The sequence below is a fragment of the Lutra lutra genome, chromosome 4, assembly GCF_902655055.1.
Source record: "Lutra lutra chromosome 4, mLutLut1.2, whole genome shotgun sequence".
In the NCBI taxonomy this organism is placed as follows: domain Eukaryota; kingdom Metazoa; phylum Chordata; class Mammalia; order Carnivora; family Mustelidae; genus Lutra; species Lutra lutra.
The window spans coordinates 197582577-197605735 of record NC_062281.1 but is presented as its reverse complement, the minus strand read 5'-3'; the positions used below and the strand labels follow the sequence as shown (position 1 = coordinate 197605735).

The 23159-nt window shown below is 63.2% G+C and overlaps 3 protein-coding genes across 14 annotated transcripts; 2 read left to right on the top strand and 1 right to left on the bottom strand.

Annotated features, from left to right (window-relative positions):
• Nucleotides 1-626: 626 nt before the first annotated feature.
• KLHL17 (kelch like family member 17) lies at nt 627-6984 on the top strand. Of its 4 annotated transcripts, none has more exons than XM_047724466.1 (12): nt 723-1256; nt 2108-2367; nt 2455-2576; nt 2752-2973; nt 3453-3569; nt 3769-3982; nt 4301-4445; nt 4530-4697; nt 5122-5210; nt 5318-5391; nt 5597-5778; nt 6056-6984. In XM_047724466.1, the coding sequence occupies exons 1-12, from the start codon at nt 1129-1131 to the stop codon at nt 6282-6284; spliced, it is 1950 nt and encodes a 649-aa protein (XP_047580422.1). In that variant the 5' UTR covers nt 723-1128; the 3' UTR covers nt 6285-6984. The 4 variants fall into 4 exon arrangements, 3 of the variants coding, with proteins under 3 accessions (XP_047580422.1, XP_047580425.1, XP_047580423.1); XM_047724469.1 differs by having other exon boundaries at nt 723-1910; XM_047724467.1 differs by lacking the exon at nt 4530-4697.
• Nucleotides 6985-7131: 147 nt separating this feature from the next.
• Nucleotides 7132-15689, top strand: PLEKHN1 (pleckstrin homology domain containing N1). Of its 5 annotated transcripts, none has more exons than XM_047724463.1 (17): nt 7132-7986; nt 8086-8185; nt 9970-10074; nt 10780-10926; nt 11016-11096; nt 11220-11292; nt 11623-11750; nt 11833-11964; nt 12250-12330; nt 13102-13177; nt 13301-13440; nt 13578-13727; nt 13921-14061; nt 14224-14364; nt 14524-14733; nt 15013-15061; nt 15146-15689. In XM_047724463.1, the coding sequence occupies exons 1-17, from the start codon at nt 7904-7906 to the stop codon at nt 15259-15261; spliced, it is 1953 nt and encodes a 650-aa protein (XP_047580419.1). In that variant the 5' UTR covers nt 7132-7903; the 3' UTR covers nt 15262-15689. The 5 variants fall into 5 exon arrangements, with proteins under 5 accessions (XP_047580419.1, XP_047580418.1, XP_047580417.1 ...); XM_047724462.1 differs by having other exon boundaries at nt 15143-15689; XM_047724461.1 differs by having other exon boundaries at nt 14524-14760.
• A 102-nt stretch (nt 15690-15791) lies between these two features.
• Nucleotides 15792-21010, bottom strand: PERM1 (PPARGC1 and ESRR induced regulator, muscle 1). Of its 5 annotated transcripts, XM_047724459.1 has the most exons (5): nt 20893-20978; nt 20271-20493; nt 17763-19905; nt 17127-17252; nt 15792-16872 (listed from the first exon to the last, which is right to left on the bottom strand). In XM_047724459.1, exons 3-5 carry the CDS (start codon nt 19762-19764, stop codon nt 16763-16765), a joined length of 2238 nt encoding a protein of 745 aa, XP_047580415.1. In that variant the 5' UTR covers nt 19765-19905; nt 20271-20493; nt 20893-20978; the 3' UTR covers nt 15792-16762. The 5 variants fall into 5 exon arrangements, with proteins under 5 accessions (XP_047580415.1, XP_047580412.1, XP_047580413.1 ...); XM_047724456.1 differs by lacking the exon at nt 20271-20493 and having other exon boundaries at nt 20893-21010; XM_047724457.1 differs by lacking the exon at nt 20893-20978 and having other exon boundaries at nt 20271-20853.
• Nucleotides 21011-23159: the final 2149 nt, after the last annotated feature.

Below are 23159 nucleotides of genomic sequence, written 5' to 3'. Positions count from 1 at the left end.
GGTCAATGCACAGGCGCCGGACAAAATGCGCCCCGGGGAAGACACTTGACAGACAGGACTCCTATGCAAAGAGCTCTCACGAATCAATAATAAAGAGCCCAGCTTCGCAGGAAAAGCAGGCTAGCCGCGTAGGCAATGCCATCGGTGGGCAATTCGCCGGGAAAAATGACGCTCTGATGGCCAGGCCAGTCTCGCCTGCATCGAATGAGGGTCAGAATGATGAGAGTCGCTTCTACTTCACTGGACAGGCCACGGCGGGGGTGGGGGGCAGTGGACAGATCCCGGAGCTGTTACTGAAGCCCGTTTGGCCAAATCGTCCGGGAAGTACTGCGCCGGATACTTGGGTCCTCCGAGTCCTCCGCCGGGAATTTGCCTAAGTCCACAGTGTGGGCTGGGCGGGAGCGGCCACTCTTCCCTGCCCCGCCTGTGGGAAGGGCGGGTACAGAAGCCCAGAGGCCGGAAGGCTGCTTTGCAGAAGGGGCGGGAGAACCAGACGATGCCCTCCTATCCCCGCCCCCTAAAGGGCCGGAGTGTGTGAGCCTGGGACGCCCGATCCCGCAGGCTTCTTGGGAGCAGGCGTGACTCCTGGCAGATCCCCCGGGCCCTGCGCCCCCGCCCCACCCCCACCCCGCCGCTGGCGCCCAGTCCCAGGCCTGGTACTTGTAGCGGTTCACGGAGCGAACCCAGCGAAGCCCGGCCGGGCAAACTGGCCGGCCTGGGGTCACAACGCGGGCAGGCAGAACGTGGCACCGAGCTGCCACAGGCCCCAAGGGCAGCAGGGCCGTCCAGGGTGCTTACGGGGGCGGGGCTTCTTAAAGGAACAGGCGGGGATGGATGGTCGGGGTGGCTTCTCCGACGTAGGCGGCGGGCGGGGCCGCGGGGGCTTCCTGGAGGGGAGAGCGGGCGAGGCGCCCGGACGTGGCTGGGAGGATTGCAGCGCTGCGTTCCGGCCGCGAAGACGCGGGCAGCGCGGGAGGCGGGGCGGGCGGCGCCGAGAAACAGCGGCTGCGGGCGGGCGGGAGCGAGGGACGCTGAGCCGGCCGCCACCGCCTAGCAGCCCTCCGGCAGTCAGAAGTCCGTTCGTCTGCGCGTTCTCCGCGGGTCGCGGCGGGTCCGGCAGCCGAGCCCATGCAGCCGCGCAGCGAGCGCCCGGCTGGCAGGACGCAAAGCCCAGAGCACGGCAGCCCGGGGCCTGGGCCGGAGGCGCCGCCGCCGCCGCCGCCGCCGCAGCCGCAGCCGCAGCCGCAGCCGCCGGCGTAAGTGGGCCGAGGGCCTGGGGACCGTGAGCCAGACCAGGGGGTCCGGGAGGGATGCGCGGAGGGGCGTGCGCCCACCTTGGCTGGCTGCCCGGAGGAGGAGGCCTCGGCGCCCCGCAGGCTCGGCCCGCCCCTGGAGGTACAACTCCCCCCGTTTGTCGCGCACGCAGCGACGTGGGACCGGGCGCGCAGAAGTGGCTGCTTCCCGGAGGCGCTGTCCTCTCCCGCCGCCCTTGAATTCTGGCTGCGCCGCTCAGACTTGGGCTTCTGGCTGCGCCGCTCAGACTTGGGCGACTTGTCTGCAGGATAGGGGGGAGGGTCAGGTGAGGTTCGACCTGCTGGTGGCATAGGGGCCGTCTTCAGAGCTGTCCTGAAGCCTTAGCCAGTCGCGCTTGGTGCACATCCTGTGTGCCCAGCCCGTGCTGAGGACACTGGACTCTGACGGGGAACGGGAAGGGCGGCCAGTGACAGACGAGCACCTGGTCCCAAAGAGGGCGAAGGGAACTTGGTTCTTACAAGTTACGGGCAGAGATGCGCTATTCTGTGGGGACACCTGCGCAGAGGGGAGTACGGTGCCAGAAGGGGTCCTGGCAGAGGAAGCTGCGTAGGGCCAACGCTGGCATCTGGTGCGACTGGACGTCACCGGAGGAGCAGGTGTGGGTCAGTTTTGCTGCACTTCTAGGGAGGCCCCTGTATGTGAAGGGGAAGGGGGGGGGTTCTGATGGAAGCCAGGTAGGGAAGCTGTCAGGGAGGGGGGCTGCCACCTAGGTGCTCTGGCCCTGCCTGCAGTTTCAGGGGTGGGTGAGCAGCTCCCTGCAGCGCGCGTCTGACCTGGCCCTACCCGTCTGCAGCCCGGAGGCAGAGCGCGTGCGTCCTCGCCAGGCCCGGCCCACGGCCCCAATGGAGGGTGCAATGCAGCTGCTGAGCCGCGAGGGCCACACCGTGTCCCACAACTCCAAACGGCACTACCACGATGCCTTCGTGGCCATGAGCCGCATGCGGCAGCGTGGCCTCCTGTGTGACATCGTCCTGCACGTGGCGGCCAAGGAGATCCGAGCACACAAGGTGGTGCTTGCCTCCTGCAGTCCCTACTTCCACGCCATGTTCACAAGCAAGTACCCCCACATCCACTCTGGGCACTCGGGGGGCTCTTCCGATCTCCCTGGGCAGGGACCGGCCTGACCCACTGTCCCCACAGATGAGATGAGTGAGAGCCGCCAGACGCACGTGACATTGCATGACATTGACCCTCAGGCCTTGGACCAGCTGGTGCAGTTTGCATACACGGCTGAGATTGTGGTGGGCGAAGGCAACGTGCAGGTGAGGCTGCCTGGTCCCTCCCTCAGTTTCCCTCTCCCTCAGTCCCTCGCACAGCTCCGCTGGGCCCCTGTGCCTCAGCTCCTGGTGTTTCCCTGTGCCTCTCCCTCAGTCCCTCATGGCCCGTTTCCCTGCCCCTGCTCCCCTGGCTCTCTCTCTCTCTCGTGTCATCCCACAGACTCTGCTCCCAGCTGCCAGCCTCCTGCAGCTGAATGGCGTCCGTGACGCCTGCTGCAAGTTCCTGCTGAGTCAGCTCGACCCCTCCAACTGTCTGGGCATCCGGGGCTTTGCTGACACGCACTCATGCAGCGACCTGCTCAAGGCCGCACACAGGTACGTGCTGCAGCACTTTGTGGATGTGGCCAAGACCGAGGAGTTCATGCTGTTGCCACTAAAGCAGGTAACGTGCCAGCAGGGGCACCGCCTCGACCCTGACCCAGTCCCTAGACCCTGGCCCCAACCCCAGGACTCCTGGCTTCCTTCATCTTGGCCCTTTGGACCTGGCCCTTTGCCCCCCCAACCCTTATTTCCAGCCTCTGACCCGCATTCCAGCCTCACTACCCATCCCCTGCCCTCTCCCCACCCTACCCCCACCATACCCCCTTCTTCTGACCCACCCAAACCTTCAATTTTTGACTTCGGATCCCATCCTATTCTGACCACATCCCTGCCTACAGCTTGTGGGCCCTGGTTCTGCATCCCTAGAATTGTTCTGAGCCTGGGCCCATGGAAACCGAGTCTGTGGTTCCTTACCCTGCTTGGTCCCTTCTTGTAGGAACACTGGCCTCCCCATTGGACTCTCCCTCCTGGGCACCTTCAGGGCTCCATGGGCCCCCAAGGTCCTCCCTAGATCTCAGGTCTGAGGGTCCCCACCCCTAGGTGCTGGAACTGGTCTCTAGCGACAGCCTGAACGTGCCTTCAGAGGAGGACGTCTACCGTGCCGTCCTGAGCTGGGTCAAACATGACGTGGACGCTCGGAGACAGCATGTGCCAAGGGTGAGGCCAGCACCTAGGGGCCCACTGTGCTTAGGAGGGGACACATAGTGGCTGAGGGCCTGGGTGCCCCTGGGGTCTGCTGTGTACAGAGACCCCCTCACAGGAGTGATGCAGAGACGTTTTTAAGAAGAGCCAGCACGTCTGAGGGGGAGCTCTTCCCTGGGGCCTGCTGCCTGACCGTGGCACCCCTGCCTCCCAGCTCATGAAGTGCGTGCGCCTGCCCCTGCTGAGCCGGGACTTCCTGCTGGGCCACGTGGATGCTGAGAGCCTGGTGAGGCACCATCCTGACTGCAAGGACCTGCTCATCGAGGCCCTCAAGTTCCACCTGCTGCCTGAGCAAAGGGGTGTCCTGGGCACCAGCCGGACGCGGCCCCGGCGCTGTGAGGGCGCCGGCCCCGTGCTCTTCGCTGTGGGTATGTTCGCCTGCCTTGTCCCCTCGGGTCCAGGACCCTCCCCCACATGCTCCCCCTCTCCTCTCCCATCACTGACCTGTGCTTCTGTCCCTGAGCCCAGCACAAGCCTACCTCATACCGCGCTGGTCACATCCTGTCCCCACCCCACACCTGCTCTTCTGTTCACCTGTGGAGGACCCCGTGTGGTATGACCCACTCACCAATCCTCATCCCCACCCATCCTGGAGCCCCCGTACTCTTGACCTTGAGCTACGCTAGAGACCCCCAGCCGTGCCTCCCTGGCTCTCTTGTCCTGCCCCGTCACTGCCCCATTCCTAGGTGGTGGGAGCCTGTTCGCCATCCACGGAGACTGTGAAGCATATGACACGCGCACTGACCGCTGGCACGTGGTGGCCTCCATGTCCACACGCCGGGCCCGGGTGGGCGTGTCAGCAGTTGGGAACCGGCTGTATGCTGTGGGTGGGTAAGTGTGGAAGCTGGTTTGGGGTCAGGGGCTTAGCGTATGCCCACTGGGCCAGTCCTGACCGGCAGCGGACCCCTCCCCTAGTTACGATGGGACTTCAGACCTGGCCACCGTAGAGTCGTACGACCCTGTGACCAACACCTGGCAGCCTGAGGTGTCCATGGGCACGAGGCGCAGCTGCCTGGGTGTGGCTGCCCTGCACGGGCTCCTGTATGCAGCTGGTGGCTACGATGGGGCCTCCTGCCTCAACAGGTAGTGGCCGGGGTCAGGGCCGGGTGGCCTCTTGGGGTTGGTTCGGCTGCAGGTGTGGCTGCATCAGGACTGCAGAGATCATGCCTGAGGGGAGCAAAGAGGGATCCAACCTGACTCAAGTCACCAGGGCACCCTGGGCCTCTTCATCTGCACCAGCCCAGTGCCCCTTCTTTTCCTCTCAAGTTCTTCCCCCAGCCCAGGGGCTGGGCACCACACGGACACGTGCCCAGGATTGTGCAGGCGGCCAGCTAGGGGCCCTGTCCCCACCCAGAGGGCCTGCTACTTGCTCCAATGGGATTCTGGGATCAGTCTCTGTGACTGCCCAGGATGGGATTTTAATCATTCCGTGGGAGAGGGCAGGTCCTGGGACCAGGGCAGCCTTTCTGCCACTGCTCAAGGTCAGCGGCAGGCCTGGTGTCCACAGTGCTGAACGCTATGACCCTCTGACGGGAACATGGACGTCCATCGCGGCCATGAGCACCCGGAGGCGATACGTGCGTGTGGCCATGCTTGGTGGGTGACAGGGCCTGCTCTGTGTGGTGTCCACCCCACCCCCACTGCCCCCACCCTGGGGACCCCACCCATAGCAGGCACACCACGGGCACATTGACTCTCTGCAGATGGGAACCTGTACGCTGTGGGTGGTTACGACAGTTCGTCACACCTGGCAACTGTGGAGAAGTATGAGCCCCAGGTAGGAAACACACCCCAAGCCCATGAATCTCCCTTTCCAAGAGCGACTTGAGGTCCTCACTCCGGACACCCACATCACCCAGATGATCAGCCCTCTAGGTCCCACCCCATCCCACAGACACCTGTCCTAGAGTAGGGTTCCTGCACTGTGGAGGAGGAGGGAGGCTGGTGACGGGTCTGCCCCCAGCTGGTCCCCTCAACCGCAGGTAAATGCATGGGCCCCCGTGGCCTCCATGTTGAGCCGACGAAGCTCCGCAGGGGTGGCGGTGCTGGAGGGGGCCCTCTACGTGGCCGGCGGCAACGACGGCACCAGCTGCCTCAACTCTGTGGAGAGATACAGCCCTAAGGCCGGTGCCTGGGAGAGCGTGGCCCCCATGAACATCCGAAGGTGCGCTGGCCCCTCCCCCACAAGTCGGGAGTGTCTCCCCCCCACCCTCACCACTGCCCGCCGGAGATTCCCAGGTCTGCCTTGAGGCTCCTGCCAGTGTGATGTGTCCACGCCTCCTATCCGTGTATGCGTCCCGCCCAGCTCCCTGCGACCCGCCCAGCGCCCCGGCCCCGCCCAGCGCCCCGGCCCCGCCCCCGGGGGCTCCTCCCCCAGCTCCCGGAGGCTCTGAGAGCAGTTCTGCCCCCGGCTCACCTACCCGCCCCCACCCCACCCCCAGGAGCACGCATGACCTGGTGGCCATGGACGGCTGGCTGTATGCCGTGGGGGGCAACGATGGCAGCTCCAGCCTCAACTCCATCGAGAAGTACAACCCGAGGACCAACAAGTGGGTGGCCGCGTCCTGCATGTTCACGAGGCGCAGCAGCGTGGGCGTGGCAGTGCTCGAGCTGCTCAACTTCCCGCCGCCCTCCTCGCCCACGCTGTCCGTGTCGTCCACCAGCCTCTGACCAGCGGCGCGGACTGCCCAGAGGCCCGGCCCCGCGGTCTCCCACATGCCTTAAGCCCCACAGGGCGGCCCCAGCACCTCGCGTGTCGGGGGCGGGGTGCTCGGCCCCCACCAAGAAAGTCCTGCCCTGTCTGTCCTTCTCTCTGCGTCGAGGCCGGCCACTTCTGTGTCCACTGCTCAGTGTGTGTGTGTGGGCGTGTGCGTGGGCGTGTGCGCCGTTTACTTACTTCCTAGTTTATTTATTTATTTATTATTTATCGGTCAGTGAACCGCGCAGCACCTACTAGTTCACGCGTTTCCCCTTGACGTGTCCTGTGTCTCTGGGACCAAGCTGCCTTCCCAGGTGTCCTGCCCCACTGGGGGCACCAATGAGCAATGGGGGTGGACACTTGGATTGTGGGTGGGTCAGAGGTGAGCTCAGACTCTAGACCTGGAGGGACTGCGGGGGCAGGTGCAGAGCAGCAGGCCAGGGTTGCAGGGGTGGGGGGCGGTTTCTGAGCAGGTGCAGACCCTTCCAGCCTGGGCTTTGCACGCCTCCCCTACCTTGCCCAGCCAGGCACACTCCCAAGAAGGGCATGATGCAAGCTTCCTTCTCGTGGGCATGGTGTGTCTTCTGGATCCTGCACTGAGCTGAGCACAGTGTGCCCCAGACCCCACACAGCAATATGAGCCAACTTGAACAATAAACATGTTTCTCGGGCTCTGTGGGCTTCAGGCTGAGTGTACATCTCCACCCTTTGGGGTCTTATCTGGGGTGACCAGGAGGGCCTGGGGACAGGTGTGCAGCTGGGCTGAGGCTCTGCTTTGGTATCTGGGTCCTTCAAGGCAACATCATCACACCCAGGTGGATCAGGGATGTGGTATCGTGCATGGGCACCCAACTAGGAGTGTGGTTCCCGGTCAGCCTGGCCCTGAGAGACCCTCATGGTCCCATCTCATCCCAGGCTCTGGGGAGAGGCATGCACGGTACTAACCCTACCTCACCGCACCGTGATGGCCCTGGGTGCACCCAGGAGGTTTGTGGCCCCCTTCTTGGAACTTGGGCCTGGGGTGAGGTTTGGGCTGGAGTGGGAGAGGTTGGGGGAGGGTCATGGCTTCCCCTTGCCCAAAGTCACAAACTCCTATTTCAGCAGCTGAGAACAATCACACACCCCCTTACAGTCAGTGGTGACTCAGAATGCGGCCTTTAAGTGGAAACGGGATGTGTGCTCTCCATGGGGAGGGGTGGTACTGGGGAGAGGGAGCCCTGGGCTCACAGAGCCCCAACCCCGGGCAACCCTAGCCTGAGTGTGGGCAGACCGAGTACTCACAAACCAGGCTTCCGAAGCTCCTCGCATACAGACTGGAGGCTGAGATGGGTGCTCCCGGCTGGAACAGGGGAGAAGACTCCTCCCCACCAACCCCCCAACTCCAGCCTGGCCTGCCCGTGTGGAGGACCCAGGTCAGAGAACTGAAAGCCTTGGGCCTAGGTCAGGGTCCCTCCCAGAGAGGCTCCACCCTCATCCGGCCCTTAGGCAAGGGGCAAGACTTCCCAGAGCTCCGCCTGGGAGGCGGGACAGGAGGCTCTGTACGAGGGACCCGGTCGACCTGCTCCACTCCGTTCCGCCACCACCGCCGCCCATGGGGAACAACCACTGCGTCCCTCAGGCCCCTAGGAGGCTCCGGGCCTCATTCTCCAGAAAGCCCTCGCTGAAGGGAAATAGGTGAGGGGTGTGGAGCACAGCCTTGGTCCCCAGATCACAGGGGGGTCCCTCAGGCTGCCCCGGGGACCAGGCTGTGAGCCCCCCTTCCCTTGTCCCCAGAGAGGATGGCGCAAGGAAGCTGGCCGGCCTGTTTGGCACCGAGGCAGGTCCCGACCCGGACGCCACCGCTGACAAGATCTTCTACTACATCCCTGGGCCGGTGAGCAGGCGGGTGGGCGTGTCCCAGCTCACAGGGTGCCGTGGTGGTGGTCTCTGTGGGACTGCGTGTACCTGTCCTAGCGTCCCGGGGCCCAGGGTCTTCCCTGTCAGCCTGGGGGGAGTCAGATCCAGAGTCAAGTGAGGAAGGAGACACCGCCCCGCCCTGGGGAGCTCACCTGGCGGAAAGCCTGAGCAGAGAGCGAAACCGAGACACTGAGTCAGTGGGGCGGGCCGCAGGCGGGGCCTCCGGAGTCTCTGCTCCACTGGAGGGGGCGCCGTGACCAGGCTTTCCACCCAGAGCCTTACCTGGGGTGTCCACCCACTGCCCCCCACAACTTGGGTGCCAGACAGCACGTCCGGGCACATTGGAGGTGGACCGGCATGTCTGTTGCTGTGTGGCATGGGGTTGCGTTGGCGCGGCTGCCGTCACTCCGCAAGAGTGAGGGGCTCCAGGTGCCCACTGAGCCAGCGTCTCACCTGCTTCAGGCTTCAGTTTCTCCCAGGGGGTGTCTCGGCACCCACCCCTGCCTCATTCCATAGCAGCCCACCGTGATACCCCCTACCAAGGCCACACAGCAAGGACACGGCTCCCACATGCTAGGCTACCTCTGAGCTGCGTACTGGCCCCTCTCACACTGCCCAGCCCCTGGGGAGCTAAGGGTTAGCTGAGAGGGGAGAGACACCCAGCCCTTTACCGTAACCTGGATAGCATCGGGTATGGTAGGAGGTTCTGCTATGTGCAAAAGCCCCAGAATGCGAGGGAAATGATACCCAAAATCTAACCCCAGGCCAGGGAAGGAGGAACGTTTGTCACTCTGGGTCAGAGCTCCAGCAACTGGTGCGTGCTTCCAGAGCCTACCTTTCCAGCTTGTCCCCATCAAGCTAGGAAGCCCAGGCTTGTCCCCTTTCCTGCCCTCTGAGGTCCCAGGGCCCCATGCAGGCAAGTGCGGGCTTGAGAAACCATGCTGCCTCAGAGAGGTGGACAGGCGCTTCTGTCCAGGGTCTGGCTGGGCCGCGATAGAGCTCCTCCACGTGACTGCATCGCACACCTCAACTCTGTCCAAGCCCAGGACACGTCATATGTGCCTGGTGGAATCACGTGAGATGTGGTGGCCCTGGTGGTCCTCTCTTGCCAGAGCATAGTAGCAGGAGAGGGGAGCAGGCCTGTTGAACCTGGGAGCTGGGGCTGGGGGAGGAGCCACCTCTTAGGCCCTCCCCCGTAGGGGCTTCTGCACCCAGCCAAGGCTCTGAGCTGACTCCTCCCTAGCCCCTAAGGCTGAGCCTGGGCCACAGGGAAGGCTGCATGGTCCTTCCTGTTCGTGGCCTATTTTTCATGGGTCCCATCCCTGCGTTGTTCCCCACACTGGGTGTGGATACGGGAGGCCCCACCCAGAGGGAAGGAGGCCTCACATTCCTGGGCTTGGCCAAGGGGCAGCTTAGCTTGGCCAGGGCTCAAAAGCCCTCAGGGCAGCCTCTGCCAGCTCCCAAATAGAGCATGGCCCCTCCCCAACTCACCCCTGAGCCCCTAGACCTCAACCCTTCTAGCCAGGGTGTCCGGTCATTGCCCATCCCTATCTGACTTCCAATAGGATAATGGAGCCCCCAGTTAGAGAGGGTTCTCTGTGTGGCAGAACTGGCCAAGTGTTTGTGCCCCAACACTCCCTCCCCTCAGCAGACAAGCGGGGAACCCCCAGCACATCTCGGGCGTGGCCTACTTCTAGGGATACAGCAGTGGGCAAAACAGACAAAGACCCTCTTCTCTTGGTGTTCCCACCCACATGACAGAACCAGAAGATAAGACAGGTGAAAGACATGGTAAGCCCAGATGCGGCTGGTGTTGAGAAGAGTAGAGGAAGAAAGGTGTGCAGAGGGGACGGGGAAGGCTACAGTGTGAGGTTACCAGACGGGACCTCACGGAGAAGGGTACATCTGAGCCAAGTCCTAATGGGTGGGGGAACAGCAAGTATTGGTGTCAGCCTGTGCCTGATGTAGGAGAAGAGGACAAAGGGAGGAGGCAGATCAAAGAGGACCCCGTGGGCCAGTGCCGGGACCTCGGCTTTCTCTGTGGCTGAAGTCACAGTCCCGCTGCGGTGCGCGGTCGCGGTCAGCACACACGCGCAAGGGCTGGTGGGGCGCCTCTCTTCCCAGCTGCCTGTTAACTGACATGCTGCTAGCTTGCAGTGGCCGTGGTGGGAGTGTTTACGCAGATCCCCTCCCCGGAGCCAGGTAGTAAACACTTGGAGCTGACCCTGGAGGCCCAGAGGGGGTTTGCACATCGGCTTCCTCAGACATGGCCAGTCTGGGGAGGCCACATAATCAAGACGAAGGTGCACAGGTTAGGAAATACCAGAAATCGGGGTCGAATATCCATGGAGCTCAGGCCTCACGGTCTCTCCACCAGACCACGTGATGTCACGCATGTTTGTTGCCCCTAGTTCCATACTAAGAGGCCGTGAGCGTGCGTCGGGCTTCTGTACCTATGAGTGGTGGTGTGTGTGTGTTCCTCGCCTTGGTATCGTGTACCCACGGGCGTGGGCATGGGTGGGGCAGCTGGCCCCAGGTCAGGCCCCCTCCCCTGAGCTCTGCTCCCCACAGGACCTCCGGGGCCTGGAGATCCAGCCAGAAAACCTAGAGCAGCCGTTCCTGAGTGTGTTCAAGAAGGGGCGGCGGAGGGTGCCCGTGAGGGATCTGGGCAAGGTTGTGTACTACGCCAAGGTCCAGCTACGATTCCAACACAGCCAGGTGGGGCCAGGCCGGGCCGAGTGGGGGGTGCTCGGGTACCTGGGGCCTGTCTCCCAGGCCCTCAGACCAGCAGCCCTGCTCTCCCCTAGGACATCAGCGACTGCTATCTGGAGCTGTTCCCCTCCTACCTCTACTTCCAGGCCCATGGTTCCAAAGGACTCACCTTCCAGGTGAGGGGAAATAGGCAAAGCGGGGAGGCCAGGGGTAGAGGGAGAGAGCAGCCTCTTGAGAGGTGGGTATCCATGTCCACTAGGGGTCCCCGAGCCCTCCCGTCCCTCCATGTGCTCTGGCAGGGGCTGTTACCGCTGATGGAACTGAGCGTCTGCCCGCTTGAGGGGTCCAGAGAGCACGCCTTCCAGATCACAGGTGTGTGGGGGGCATGAGTGGATCTGGCCCCCAGGAGGGGCCTCTCGCTGGGGCTGCTCAGTGATCCTGAGCTCTGGCTGAGCTTCCGAACCTGGAGGGACCCTGAGCCCATGGGGGGATCCTGGCTTTTCCTCCAGTGGGCACATAAGCGTTTGCCAAGCTGGGGTGCAGAACAGTGGGCAGGGGACCTCCAGAGCCTGTTGGAGGCCAGTGGTCCGGGATGGTGCCACAGGCTTCTCCTGTCCCAGGCCCTGTGGTGCCCAGGGAACCCTTGGATCAGGCCTTTCCTATGGGCTGCTGGCCCAGCCCACGCCCCACCTCTACCCCCAGGCCCGCTGCCTGCTCCTCTTCATGTGCTGTGCCCCAGCCAGGCTGAGCTGGGTCACTGGCTGTACCACCTGGAAAAGCAGATAGCCCTCGTGCGAGGGCCACAGCTCTGCCACTCAGCGCCCCTGCAGGTCAGTGCTGGGGACCCCTCAGGCCGCTTTCCTCTCCCCTCTGTGCCCATGCCCTCTGCTGCTCCTGACCCCCCTTCACCAGGGCCCCTCCGAGGATGAGCTGCCCTGGACTCTGCAGCGCAGGCTGATCCGGCTCCGGGCAGCATCTGGACATCGGACGGTGGGCAGTGCCGTCTGCGCCTCGAGGGTCAAGCTGCAGCATCTGCCCTCACAGGTATGTGGTGGGGGGCGGTGCTCAGGGGTGGGAGGAGGTGGGGGCCGAGGGGTGAGAGGAGATGGAGGGGTGAGGAGATGGGAGTGGGGTGAGATCATAGGGACACAGGGCTGAGGACATGAAGGCACAGGGTGGGTGAGAAGAGATGGGGGAGGGTGCACAGATGGGGAGGGGTGAGGAGAGAGGGTGGGGGGAGGAGATGAGGGAGGGGTTCAGGAGGCAAGTGGGGCCAGGGCCTCGCACATACAGGTCCTGCCCCCACTCCGCCCTCTGACCTCCTCACAGGAGCAATGGGACCGGCTCCTGGTCCTGTACCCGACATCCCTGGCTATCTTCTCCGAAGAAGCAGATGGGCTTTGCTTTAAGGTGGGGTCCCGAATGAGGACGCGCCCCGGGAGACACCCTATGTGTGGGGGTGGGAGAGGGCAGCAGCTCAGGAGGAACCTGTATTTCGGGGCCTGTTGGGACAGAGTGTGCTGGCCCCACCCACCCGCCCTGCTGCCCTGGTCAGTCTGGTCTCGGCGGTGGTGTGGCCAAGGAGGCGTCCCTTCCCAAGCACCCCTTATCAGCCTGGAATGTTGGCCACCAGCAGCAGGACCATCGCCTGGGGCCGAACCACTCGAGGGAGACTCTCTTGTACCAGGCCCCAGTGTGCCTGAGGGGCCTGTACCTCTGAGTGGCCACTTTCCTAGGGTCTGGGGGCACGCGTGTGCATGCGTGTATAGGACGGTGCTCTGGGGCTGGGGTGCGTCTGTTGTATGCACCACAGTTAGCTTCCGCTCTGGGGGTATCATGGCCCTTAGTCACTGAGGAAAATGCAGGGGTCTTCCCCATGATCCCCCCCAACCTACCCCCAGTCTTAGTAGGTGACCCAGGGAACCAGTCCCCAGAGGCATCTGTCTGTGCCTGCCACTGGCCAGTGAAGCCCCACCCAGAGTCCAGGGGCACAGAGATCCCTCACGCCAGTCAGGGAGTGCAGACCTCCCTCAGGGATGCGGCTCAGCCCTGTCCTGCCCTCTGCCTAACCATCTGAGGGCCCAGGCCAGCTCTGCAGGGTGAGACAGAAGTATGGGCCCAGGCAGAGGCCCAGAGTTCACCCCCCAGGCCCCGGCCCCATCTTCCGTCACTGCCCCCCAGGGGGAGCTGCCCCTCAGTACCATCCACATCAACCTGGAGGAGAAGGAGAAGCGGATCCGTTCTTTCCTGATTGAAGGTGGGCAGAGGCCTGGCCCAGGAGGGAGGGCAGGAGCCTGCTGGGTGCCCCAGCTCCTCGCCGGGGCCTTGCAGGGGCCTGGCTCTCTGCTGGCCAGCACCCCTCACGGAGTCTGTGTGTCAGGCCCGCTCATCAACACCATTCGTGTGCTGTGTGCCAGCTATGAGGACTACAGCCACTGGCTGCTCTGTCTGCAGACCGTCTCGCCCCGGGCTGGAGGCCCCCCGCCGGCTGGCCTCCCAGGGCTGTGGGGGTCCACACAGGTGAGGGGTCCACAGGAGGAGATGCTGCCCCCACGTCTCACGTTCTGGGCTGAAGCGTAGGTCTAGGGCGTGGGTGGTTAGGGAGAGGGGTCCTGCTCTCTGTCTCACCTCCCCACTCCCTGCCTCCTGCTGGCCAGGTCATGGGTGGCGGCCGAGGCTCCCTCTCCTCAGACGGACGAACCAGCTGGGACTCAGGGTGCCCTGCGCCCCCCTCCACCCACACCAGCCACTCTCTCCCTGAGTCGTCAGTGCCGTCCACCACAGGCTGCCCTGCCCAGCCTGTGCCTGTGAGTATCAGGAGGTGAGGAGGGATAAGCAGAAGACAAGCACAGGAGGCCGTGAGGACAGTTTGTGTGGGAGAACATGGGTCCCCATGGCACTCCACCCCAGGCAGGACCTGGAGGGAACTTTGTGCAGCCTCAGAGGACTGAGTGGGTGAGGGCCCTTGGGAACCTTCTGGAAGGTCTTTGGTCTCTGCAGGACCAGGCCGACCCTGGCCGCACCAGCACCCGCCGGCAGAGGGCCGAGCTGAGACGGAGCAGCAGCAGTCGGTCACCCAGGAGTGAGGCCCGGAGCGAGGAGCCCAGCCTGGCCACCTCGCTGTACTTGGACCTGACCAAGGTGGGCCCAGCACACTGACCCAGTTCTCCCTCCCACCCTCCACCTCCCTGGCCTCCATCTCTTAGGCCTAGATGGTCCTGGAGCCACCTAGAGGCCTTGCACAGAGAAGGGAGGGCTCAGGCCACCTCCAGCTCCAAGAAACCTGTATCTTCTTGCCTGCAGCTGAGCAGGCAGAGCCTAGAGGACAATCCTGAGGCCCCAGACCACTCTCTGAAGACCCCACACTCCCCACTCTATGCCGATCCCTACACACCACCTGCTACCTCCTATCACAAGATCACAGATGTCCAGGGCCTGGATGAGGTCAGTTCCCTGTGGATGACAGAAAGGCTAGATGTATCCACAGCCTGAGGTCTGCTTAGGCCATGTCGAGTGGCCAAGGGGCCAAGGGGCTCAGAGGGCCGGGATCCCTCCACGGAGGTCCTGGTCCAGGGCCTCAGGTCCCCGCCCCTTCCCTGGCAGTTCCTCAGCGCAGCACAGAGCTCACTTGGACCTGAGTCCTCGAGCCCGCTCCCCTCGGTCCCTGTGTCTGTGCCTGTCTCGGGCCCCAGCTCTGGACTCTCCGGTCCCCACTTGCTCTCCAAGAAGGGAGCCCTGCAGCCCAGAGCCTCTCAGCGGCACCGAGGCTCCATCAAGGGCCAGGGGCCACTCCCTCCAGAGTCCCCTCAGCATGTGAGCAGCAGCACTCACCCCTGCCAGGTAAGGGGTCCTGTGGAGGGGTAGAAACAGTGTGGGGGTCTGGGGCCCTGGGGGAGCAGGAGAAATGGAAGCAGGAAGATGGGGCAAGCTGAGACCAAAGACAGGAAGCGGCAGGGGTAGGGGGTGGTGGCAGGAAGGGAAGCTACGCCACCTAACAGAAAAGGGAGGGCTCAGATCTGGCAGATGGGTGGGCTGCTCTCCAAGCCCCCTCCCCCAGGGCTCAGCTCTCAGACTTGTGGTTGTGATCCCCAGGTCTCCCCTGTGCAGGAAGTCTCGCCCGACCCCCTGCCACCTCCCTCAGGTGAGTGAGGGCCCTTGTCTCTCTCTGAGGGGAGCTCTGGGTGTGGCTTCCTAAAGGCACTGGCATCTCTGTCCTCCCCAGCAGGTGGTCATCCCCCCAAGAGCTATGACAACATCCGGGACAACACTTCCTCTCCCTCCCACAAGCGGTGGCCCCGAGGAGGAGCTGAGGCTGCGGGGGGGCTCATCCAGTGGATCTGATGGCTTCTGGGTGGCTGGTTCTCAGGACCACCTGCCAGCGTGGGCTCTGCCTTGGGGACTACGGCACAGCCTGGGGCATTCTTTGTAGGGCCACAGGCTGACTGGCATCCGACCCCTGAACCCCACCCAGTGCTGAGTCCGTGTCTGATCCCAGCAGGCTGAAGAGAGCTCCCAAACTTCCCTGGGCTCTGGAGGGGCCAGGAGGGGGGCCTCGTCCTGAAGACAGCCTGGCGACGTGGCTGGACCACAGATCAGAGCAGGCCTCGCAGGGGACCCAGCAGCAGCCCTTCCTCCCGGGAAGCAATGAGGAAGGCCACTGGGCGCAGGCTTTACCTGCCAGTGGGAGGAGCAGCAGGTGGGAAGGTCAGAGGGCTGAGAACGTCAGGTTAGTGAGGGTCAGCGCACGTGAGGTCAGAGGGCGTGACGGTAGGAGGTCAGCAAAGTCCGAGACACGACAAGCAGAGGTAGAGGGCGTTCTGGGCGAGTGTCAGTGGCTGGGGCAGGTCAAGAGAAACTGACAAGAGACTAAATAAGAAAGAAAGAGAAGGTTTTATTTGTGCTGTGTGTCCATGCGTCTTCCGCTCAGCAGTCAGGAGTCCCCCATCCTGGGGACCCTGTGCACCCAGCCCTGTGGGCTCCACGGCTCTGCCACCACCAGCCTCCCACCCACCTTCCTGCCCCATCTCCGATGCCTCAAAGCCTTAGGACAATCCCAAATGTCTGATCCCTTTATCCGACGCCACCGTATCGTGCCTCTGCACCTCATCCAAGGTTCCCCAGAGGAGGGGCTCCAGCTTCTGCCCTACAGACCCCCACCCTGCAGAGGCTGCTGGAGCCACCGTCCAACCCGCCCCTGCAGGGACCTGCTCGCTGTCTCCGGCAGGAGCCAAGGCAGCCTGGGGCTTAGGGGTCACAGAGGCCTCAGAGGCTTTCCCTTCCTCACCCTACTTGTCAACAGGGCAGAGTGTCCCTGGGACACCCCCCTCCAACCCAAAGGCCATCTAGTCTCCTCACTCTTGCCCCTTCCCAGGTTTCCAGCTGGGGCTGCTGCTCCAACACCTTCAAGTTCCCAATGCCTTACCCTGCCTCTCCCTGCTGACTAGATAACCCAGTAAAATACAGGACACCCAGTTAAATTGGATTTCAGATAAACCACACATAACAGTGCAAAGCATCAAATACTGCGTGTCTGAAATTCAAGTTTCACTGGCACCCTATGTTTTTATGAGCTTATCTGGTCACCTTACTAACCAGCTGCTTGCTCAGCACCTACCCACCCAGCCTTCCGGAATCTCCCTCCTCCCAGGTGTGAAGCGTAGCCTTGGCCTTAGCCAGTGGTTAGAACCCCGGTGGAATCCAAGGGAGCAGGACCAAGAACACTGGCTCCTTCCTAGATGCCGTAGAACACAGGGGTCAAAGGGCAAGACCTGAGGGCAGCACCTTGTCCTCAGTGCCCGTGGCCATTTCTCTGTCCTGTGTCTTCCTGGACCAAGCCTGGGTTCTAAGAGCTGGGGCTGCGGCTGCGGCTGGGGCTGGGGCTGCGGCGTCCCTTCCTCACCTGCCGGCGGGAGTAGTGGATGGCAGAGACGGTGCCGATGTTGGCCAGCAAGACTGTGAGGGAGACACAGCCTCCTAAGTGCTGGCTCCGTTCCGGCCTGGTCACCACCTGCTACCCGCATGGCCTGGTCCTCAAAGGGCAAGAGGAGGCCAGGGGGGCGAGGGGTGGGTCGGCTGTGAGAGGAGCAAGGTCACGGGAGGAACCTAGGCTTCGCCACGCACCCCTCACCCCGCCGGCCCAGCAGGTGAGACTGGATGGCACTGGTCCTCCCGGGCACCAGCCCGCTCCTCCCCGAGGGCCCCCAAACCTGTTTTCCAGGCATCTGGGGTGTGCAGGTCTGATGTTCTCACAGCCCAGGTGGCAAAGGCCACAAACACCAGGCACATGTCGTTCTGGCTGAGGGTCAAAGAGGTGAGAGGATCTCGGAGCCCCCCTAGGAGAGAGAAGCACGCTCTGTGTTCGGGCTGCCCCCCTCAGACACCTCCGTCCCAAGACACAGAGCGGCGTGTGGCATAGTTGAGTCAAGCTGGCCTGAGCGGGTTGCCTCTGGGGAGCCACTTCCTGGTTTGTGACGCATCTTCCGAGGGGAGTGTGACATGAAGTCTACTGACAGCCTAACCAGGCGGCAAGGTCTGTGCCATCCCAGCATCCGCCGTGCTAGAGGCTGGGGGCATTGCCGTCGTCGGGGCCCAGATACAGAGTGATGGTCCGTGCAGACACAGATCCCCGAGCAGCTGCCGTGTCTGGCCTAGTCTGCCCCACCCGGACGACGTCCTGCGATGGCCAGGAGCTAGTCCGACCTTCCCAGATCATCCCCAAGCACCCCCTGCTGGCTCATGACTCGGGGTCCTAGCCTGCCCCTCCCCAGTGGCCCTCCTGGCTGGACTCCCTGGACAGTATGTTCCCAGGCCTGGACAGCCCATGGGGCCCACACGACACACACCTGCTTGTCTGACTGCCAGACTGAGCTGCTCTGCTGTGGTTGGGCCGGGCTCTGGTGGGGTGCCAGGCCCCACGCCCCAGGGCGCCAAGCTGGGGGGCTCCGTGGCCTGCACCTGGAGCAGGGCGGCCAGCTCAGGCGTGCCTCCTGGGGAGTCCTCCCCAAGGAAGTGTTCGTAGGCCTCGGGGATGGAGATGGGCACAGGGTCTCCAGGTGGAGCGGCCCGTACAGCCTCAGCTCGTGGGGGCTGGGCCACAGGGTGGCTCCCCCCGTGCCCCGGCCTCTGGGCTCCGTGGTCCTGGAAGAAGAATTCACACACGTCTGGCCACCGTGCTTCACACAGGGCCTGGTCGGCTTCTGCCGCCTCCTCAGCACCTTCATCCTCCTCTTCGATAGTGTCACAGAAGAAGAATTCGTAGGCCTCTGGGAGGGTCACTGCAAAGCTGCTCCCGGGCCTGGGCCCCACCGAAGCGGAGGGGGAAGGGGGAGGCAGGTGTTTGAGGATCCGAGGCTGCGGAGACCGGGGCCCAACTGCCATGGCGTCCCAGCCTCCAGGCCCCCCTCGGCCCCCCGTGGCTGTCCTGGGGGATGAGGGCCGGGCTGTGGCTGGCGACGGGGGTCCTGAGGTCTCTCCTGAGCTTGGCCCCTCAGGGCTGGGCACAGCCATGGAAAAGCGCACTTTCTTCTTCCTGGGGGTTTGGACCCGGCCTGGTGGGGGCTCCCCTGAGTGATGTCCAGGGGCACCTGCTGAGGGCTCCTCTCTGGGCTTCTCCCGGTGTCCTCCTGGAGACCCAAGAGGGCTCAAATGCGGCGTGGCCACTAGGCCAACCTCCACCTTCACCACGTCAGGCCCGGACCGGGAAGCGGGAACAGCTGCTGACACGCCCACGTCAGGCTGGGCCTTGGACACAAGGTGAGGCGGCGGAGCAGGTGTGGACGAATCCACCTCCTGCTTGACCACTGGGTCCAGCACAGGCAGGTCCATGTCCAGTCTAGACTTGGAGGCAAGTGTAGACAGAGGCATGTCAGGCTGAAGCTTGGAGCCAGGTGTAGACAGAGGCACATCTGACTCAGCCATTGAAATATCTGGACGAGCGGCCCGGGCAGGTGTGGACGTGGTGTGTAGCTCAGCTCCCGGGGCCATTCTCAGGAGGTCTGCACCTTCCGCAGTCACAGGGACAGGTGTCGGCAGATCCGGATCTGCTCCTTGCTGGGTCAGCTGTGCAGGGGTTCCTGCAGACTCCAGACCCCATTGTCCCTGCCCAGTTCCTGCGGTCTGCTCCGCTGCCCCAGCCAGGAGACCCTGCCCCCCCGACACAGCCAGGCCAAGGTGCTCCTTGGGCCTGACCTCAGGAGGCAGCGGGGAACCCTGCTGGGGGGGAGCCGGGCCGGGGGTGCTCAGGCACCCGCCCCACTTGGCCCCAGCGGCACGCCTCTTCTTTCGGCTAGGGCTGCGTGCCGGGGCTCCGGGGCTGCCAGGGGGCCTCTGGGGAGCCGGGGTGCAGCCAGGAGGCTCAGAGTTCTGGGAAGGCTCACCAGGGGGACTGGGGGCAGGGCCCTGAGGGGCAGGCCCCTGCAGAAGCCTCTGCATCTTGCCTCGGGAAGACACCGGCCCTCGAAGTGACAAGCTCTGGCTTTGGGGGGTGGCATCAGATCTGAGGGACAGCAGAGCTTCTGACCGTGAGGACGTGCTGGGCGTCTGCTGATTGGGCCCCGGGGCCAAGACAGGCTCATGCCAAGACCTGCTGACCAGCGGCCGGGGAGCTGCCTCGTCCTCCTCCTTGAAGCCGGGCCAGCCCCTCCCCCCAGAAGCCGGCCGCCCCTCGAGAAGGGGTGGAGGCCCTGGAGGGCTGCTGCCACTGCTGTCCCCTTGGTCAATGTCACTGGACAAGAGCTCATCCCCTGAGGCCAGGCCGGCCTGCAGGAGACCACACTCTTCCGTCGTGGCCGAAAACTCAGCCCAGTCCTGGTCACTCAGCTGGATGCTGTACTGGAAGTTTTCCATTTCAGGTCAGCAGAGGCGCCGGGTGGCAGAGCTGGAGGCCGGGCGGGGTCCTCGCGGGCCCAGGTCCCAGGCACCGGCCGCCGGACGCTCGCTGCGGCGCACCCCCCTCCTTGGCTCGGGGGCCAGCACCCCATCTGCTTCCTGAAAGAAAACCAAAGGAGAAGCCTGAGGGAGCTGAGCGGCTGTCAGAAACGGCCCCTTCTCCAAGTTAGAAAACCTGTAACTCCCACTCTCCCGATTTCCCAGCCAACCCAAATGATAACCTTGTGACGCGCCAGTGCTACGTTCCCAGAATCAAACACGGCTCAGATTAGCCAAGCGCACTAATAGCATTCCTCACGTTTGAATTTTTGTCCCCAGAAGTGGCTTTCTTCACATCTGGGAGCGTTTTCTGCTCCACTGGGTCAGCTCTACCCTCTCCAGTCCCCCTCCAGACCTGCAGGTACCATGGCCGACTGGACACAGCAGAGCCCATCTCAAGGATCACTCACTGGGAGTCAGCTCACCTGGGCGAGGATCGGCCCGGGTCAGTCCCAGCACGCCTCAGGTGGCAGCTGGCCATGGAGGAGGGGCCGCAGTGCCTAGCAGGTGACCAGCCTTTGGCAATGACCTTCCACCAGCCTTGGCTGGAACAGGCTTCTGGGCTTCCACTGAGATTATCAAGGTCACACTAGTGCTGGCTAGAGCCCACTCAGGGGTCATCAGGGAGTGCCTGGCTCTGCCCCCTGCCTAGGCAGGAGGTCACAGAACAGAAATGATCTTCCTAACTCCCAGTGGACCACAAGGGCGGTCCTCCAGGTCTCTGCCCCTCACCCAGGCTTGCCCAGCTGGCAGAGCTCCCTCCTTCTGCCTCATCTCAGTGAACAGAAGTGACCCTAACTGCTTGAGAGCCCCCTGTGTCTCAGCCTCCAATGGGAAGTGCTCTTTGGCCTTCGGTCCGCTATCACCACCCCCAGGGAGCCGGGAGGTCACTCTGGCCAGACCAGTGCTGACATGCAGTCACCTTGCGACCAGAGCACTGTGCCTTCCTGACCCCTGAAATCTGCCCTCCTCACTGGTCCTGGGGAAGTCCCTCTCTCTGACTTTAGGACTTCTTAGGGTGGGAACGAGGGACTAGTAGTGTCATACCTGGGACCCCGTGGCCAGACTGGGCAGCGGAGCTGGGCGTCCAAGCTGCCTGTCCCAGAGCAGCATGGTGCTGGGCTCACCACGCGGGCCCCACCCCCACTGCCAAAAATACTCCATCCCTGTGGTCACATGTCTCCTGTCCACTGTCAGGGTCCAGGACACAAATAGATGGCATTTGAGGAGCCTCCAGCTCTGTGAGGGACGCCTTCCTGGTAGGGTCAGACACTGGCCAGAGAATGCTGCCCGGCAACCAGTCCTGCACGGGCCTCCTTTGCCCAAGCTGAAGGCCACTCTGCACGTCATCTCTTGGCCCAGGATGACCTTTCCTCTTCAAGTGGCCCCGCCCGCTGTAAATTCTCGGGCCCTGTGCCAGCAGCTCCATCTCCCATCCCCCCACCAGCCGAGGCCCTTCTGGGCCTCAGGGCTTTGCCCTGTCACCTGTGTGGATTAGAGAGCGTTGCAGAGTGGTAAGTGGGGACTCAGCACTCCAGAATGTTCCTAGAGGTCCTGTGTTGGGGGGCTGCTGCTGACTGGGGGTGGAGTAGGGGAGCAAGGTCTGCACCTTTCCCCTCTGGCCTCAAGAGGCTCCCTGGCCCCTTCCCCCACAGCACTGCTAAGCCTGCCAGTGGGCTAAAGGGACAAGTGGGATCATTGAGGGCTCTTGGCGGCAGGAACCCCAAGGAGTACGGGCCTGGGGCCTCCACAGAGTGTTGGGAGGGTTCAGGGTGGAAGGTGGGTTACTCTCCCCAGCAACTCTCCTGATCTCGGCTGCTATAGATGGTCCCAAGAAGGAGGTGGAGTCTGACCCTCCAAGAAAGGGGGCCTGGAGCCCCCAGCCCCCAGCTGAGCCAGTCACCAAGAGTAGGCCGGCAGGCGTGACAGGGCCTCAGAGACGGGTCTCCAGAAGGACCCCTCCTGTTCCAGGCCCTCATGAGCACTTTTCCTAAAACCTGTCCGTCCTGGGAGGGGGCACGAGGAGGACTCTTTTTTCACAGCTGAGCTTGGGGGGGCACAGAGAGGGTGAGTGACTTGCGCACAACCACACAGCTGGCAAGTGGCAGAGTTGGGTCCCAAAGCCGCTCCTCTTGGCCGTTCTCCAGGCCAACCCGCATCCCCATCCCCACGCATTCTCTGTGACACCCACACTTGTGGCGTCCAGGCGAGGGGACATGAAGAGGGGAGCCAGACAGTAAACATCTGAACAACTGGGTCAGTCCAATCGTTTCTGACCGTAACATCCAGCAAGAAGGAAGTACTGTGGGGAGAAGGGGTGCCCTGGAGGGGCTGGAGGCCCTCTGAGAAGAGGGCCTTGGACCAAACAGTCTTTGGGTGCCCCAGTGGGTGGGAGACAGCAAGGGCCGAGGCTGTGAGGGTGATGATGGAGGGAGCAGCTTCACCAGGGTGAGAGAGGCTGGGGTGCTCTGAGTCCTGGTAAACGGGTCCGCATGTCACACACACAGGAAGGGCCCAGACGGGGAGTGTGGCGTGTGGCGGCTGCAGACCGCCCCCGGAAAGGACCCGCCTGCTGGGGTCTGCCACCTGGTCACCTTGCGCGAGCCGGCCTGGCCCGCTCTGTAAGTGAACTTACACAAGTGGAATTGCGTCCTAAGTTCCCTCCTATGTCTGTGGGAAAAGAAAGGCTTGTTTTCTTATTTTGTTCTGTAAGTGTCCTGTACTCCCCACACCAAATGCTTCACTTCTGCATCTGTGACCCCAGCTGTGGGTCCCACGGTTTCGCTCGAGTCTGACACCATCTACCCGGGGACACAGGTGAGAGCTCAGCCGCACAGGGTGCCCATCACAAGCAGGTCCTGGGCTGCCCGAAACTCTGTCCAACTTGGCTACAAACCAGAGGTCTCGCGACCTCTCACCCTGGGATGCAACGAACTTCCTGGAGTGGCTCACAGAGGGCGGGGAAGCCCTTAGGTCTGCCAGTTTACCCCAAAAGGAGGTACAAAGGGTACAGATGAGCAGCTGGAGAGAGGAGAGGGAGAGGGCGAGGCGTGTGGGAAGGGCACAGAGCTTCCTTTTTTTTTATTTTAAGATTTTATTTATTTATTTGACAGACAGAGATCACAAGTAGGCAGGGAGGCAGGCAGAGAGAGAGAGGTGGAAGCAGGTTCCCTGCTGAGCAGGGACCCTGATGCGGGGCTCGATCCCAGGATCCTGGGATCGTGACCTGAGCTGAAGGCAGAGGCTTAACCCACTGAGCCACCCAGGCGCCCTGGCACAGAGCTTCCTTACCCACCGTCTCTGCACCTCCACAG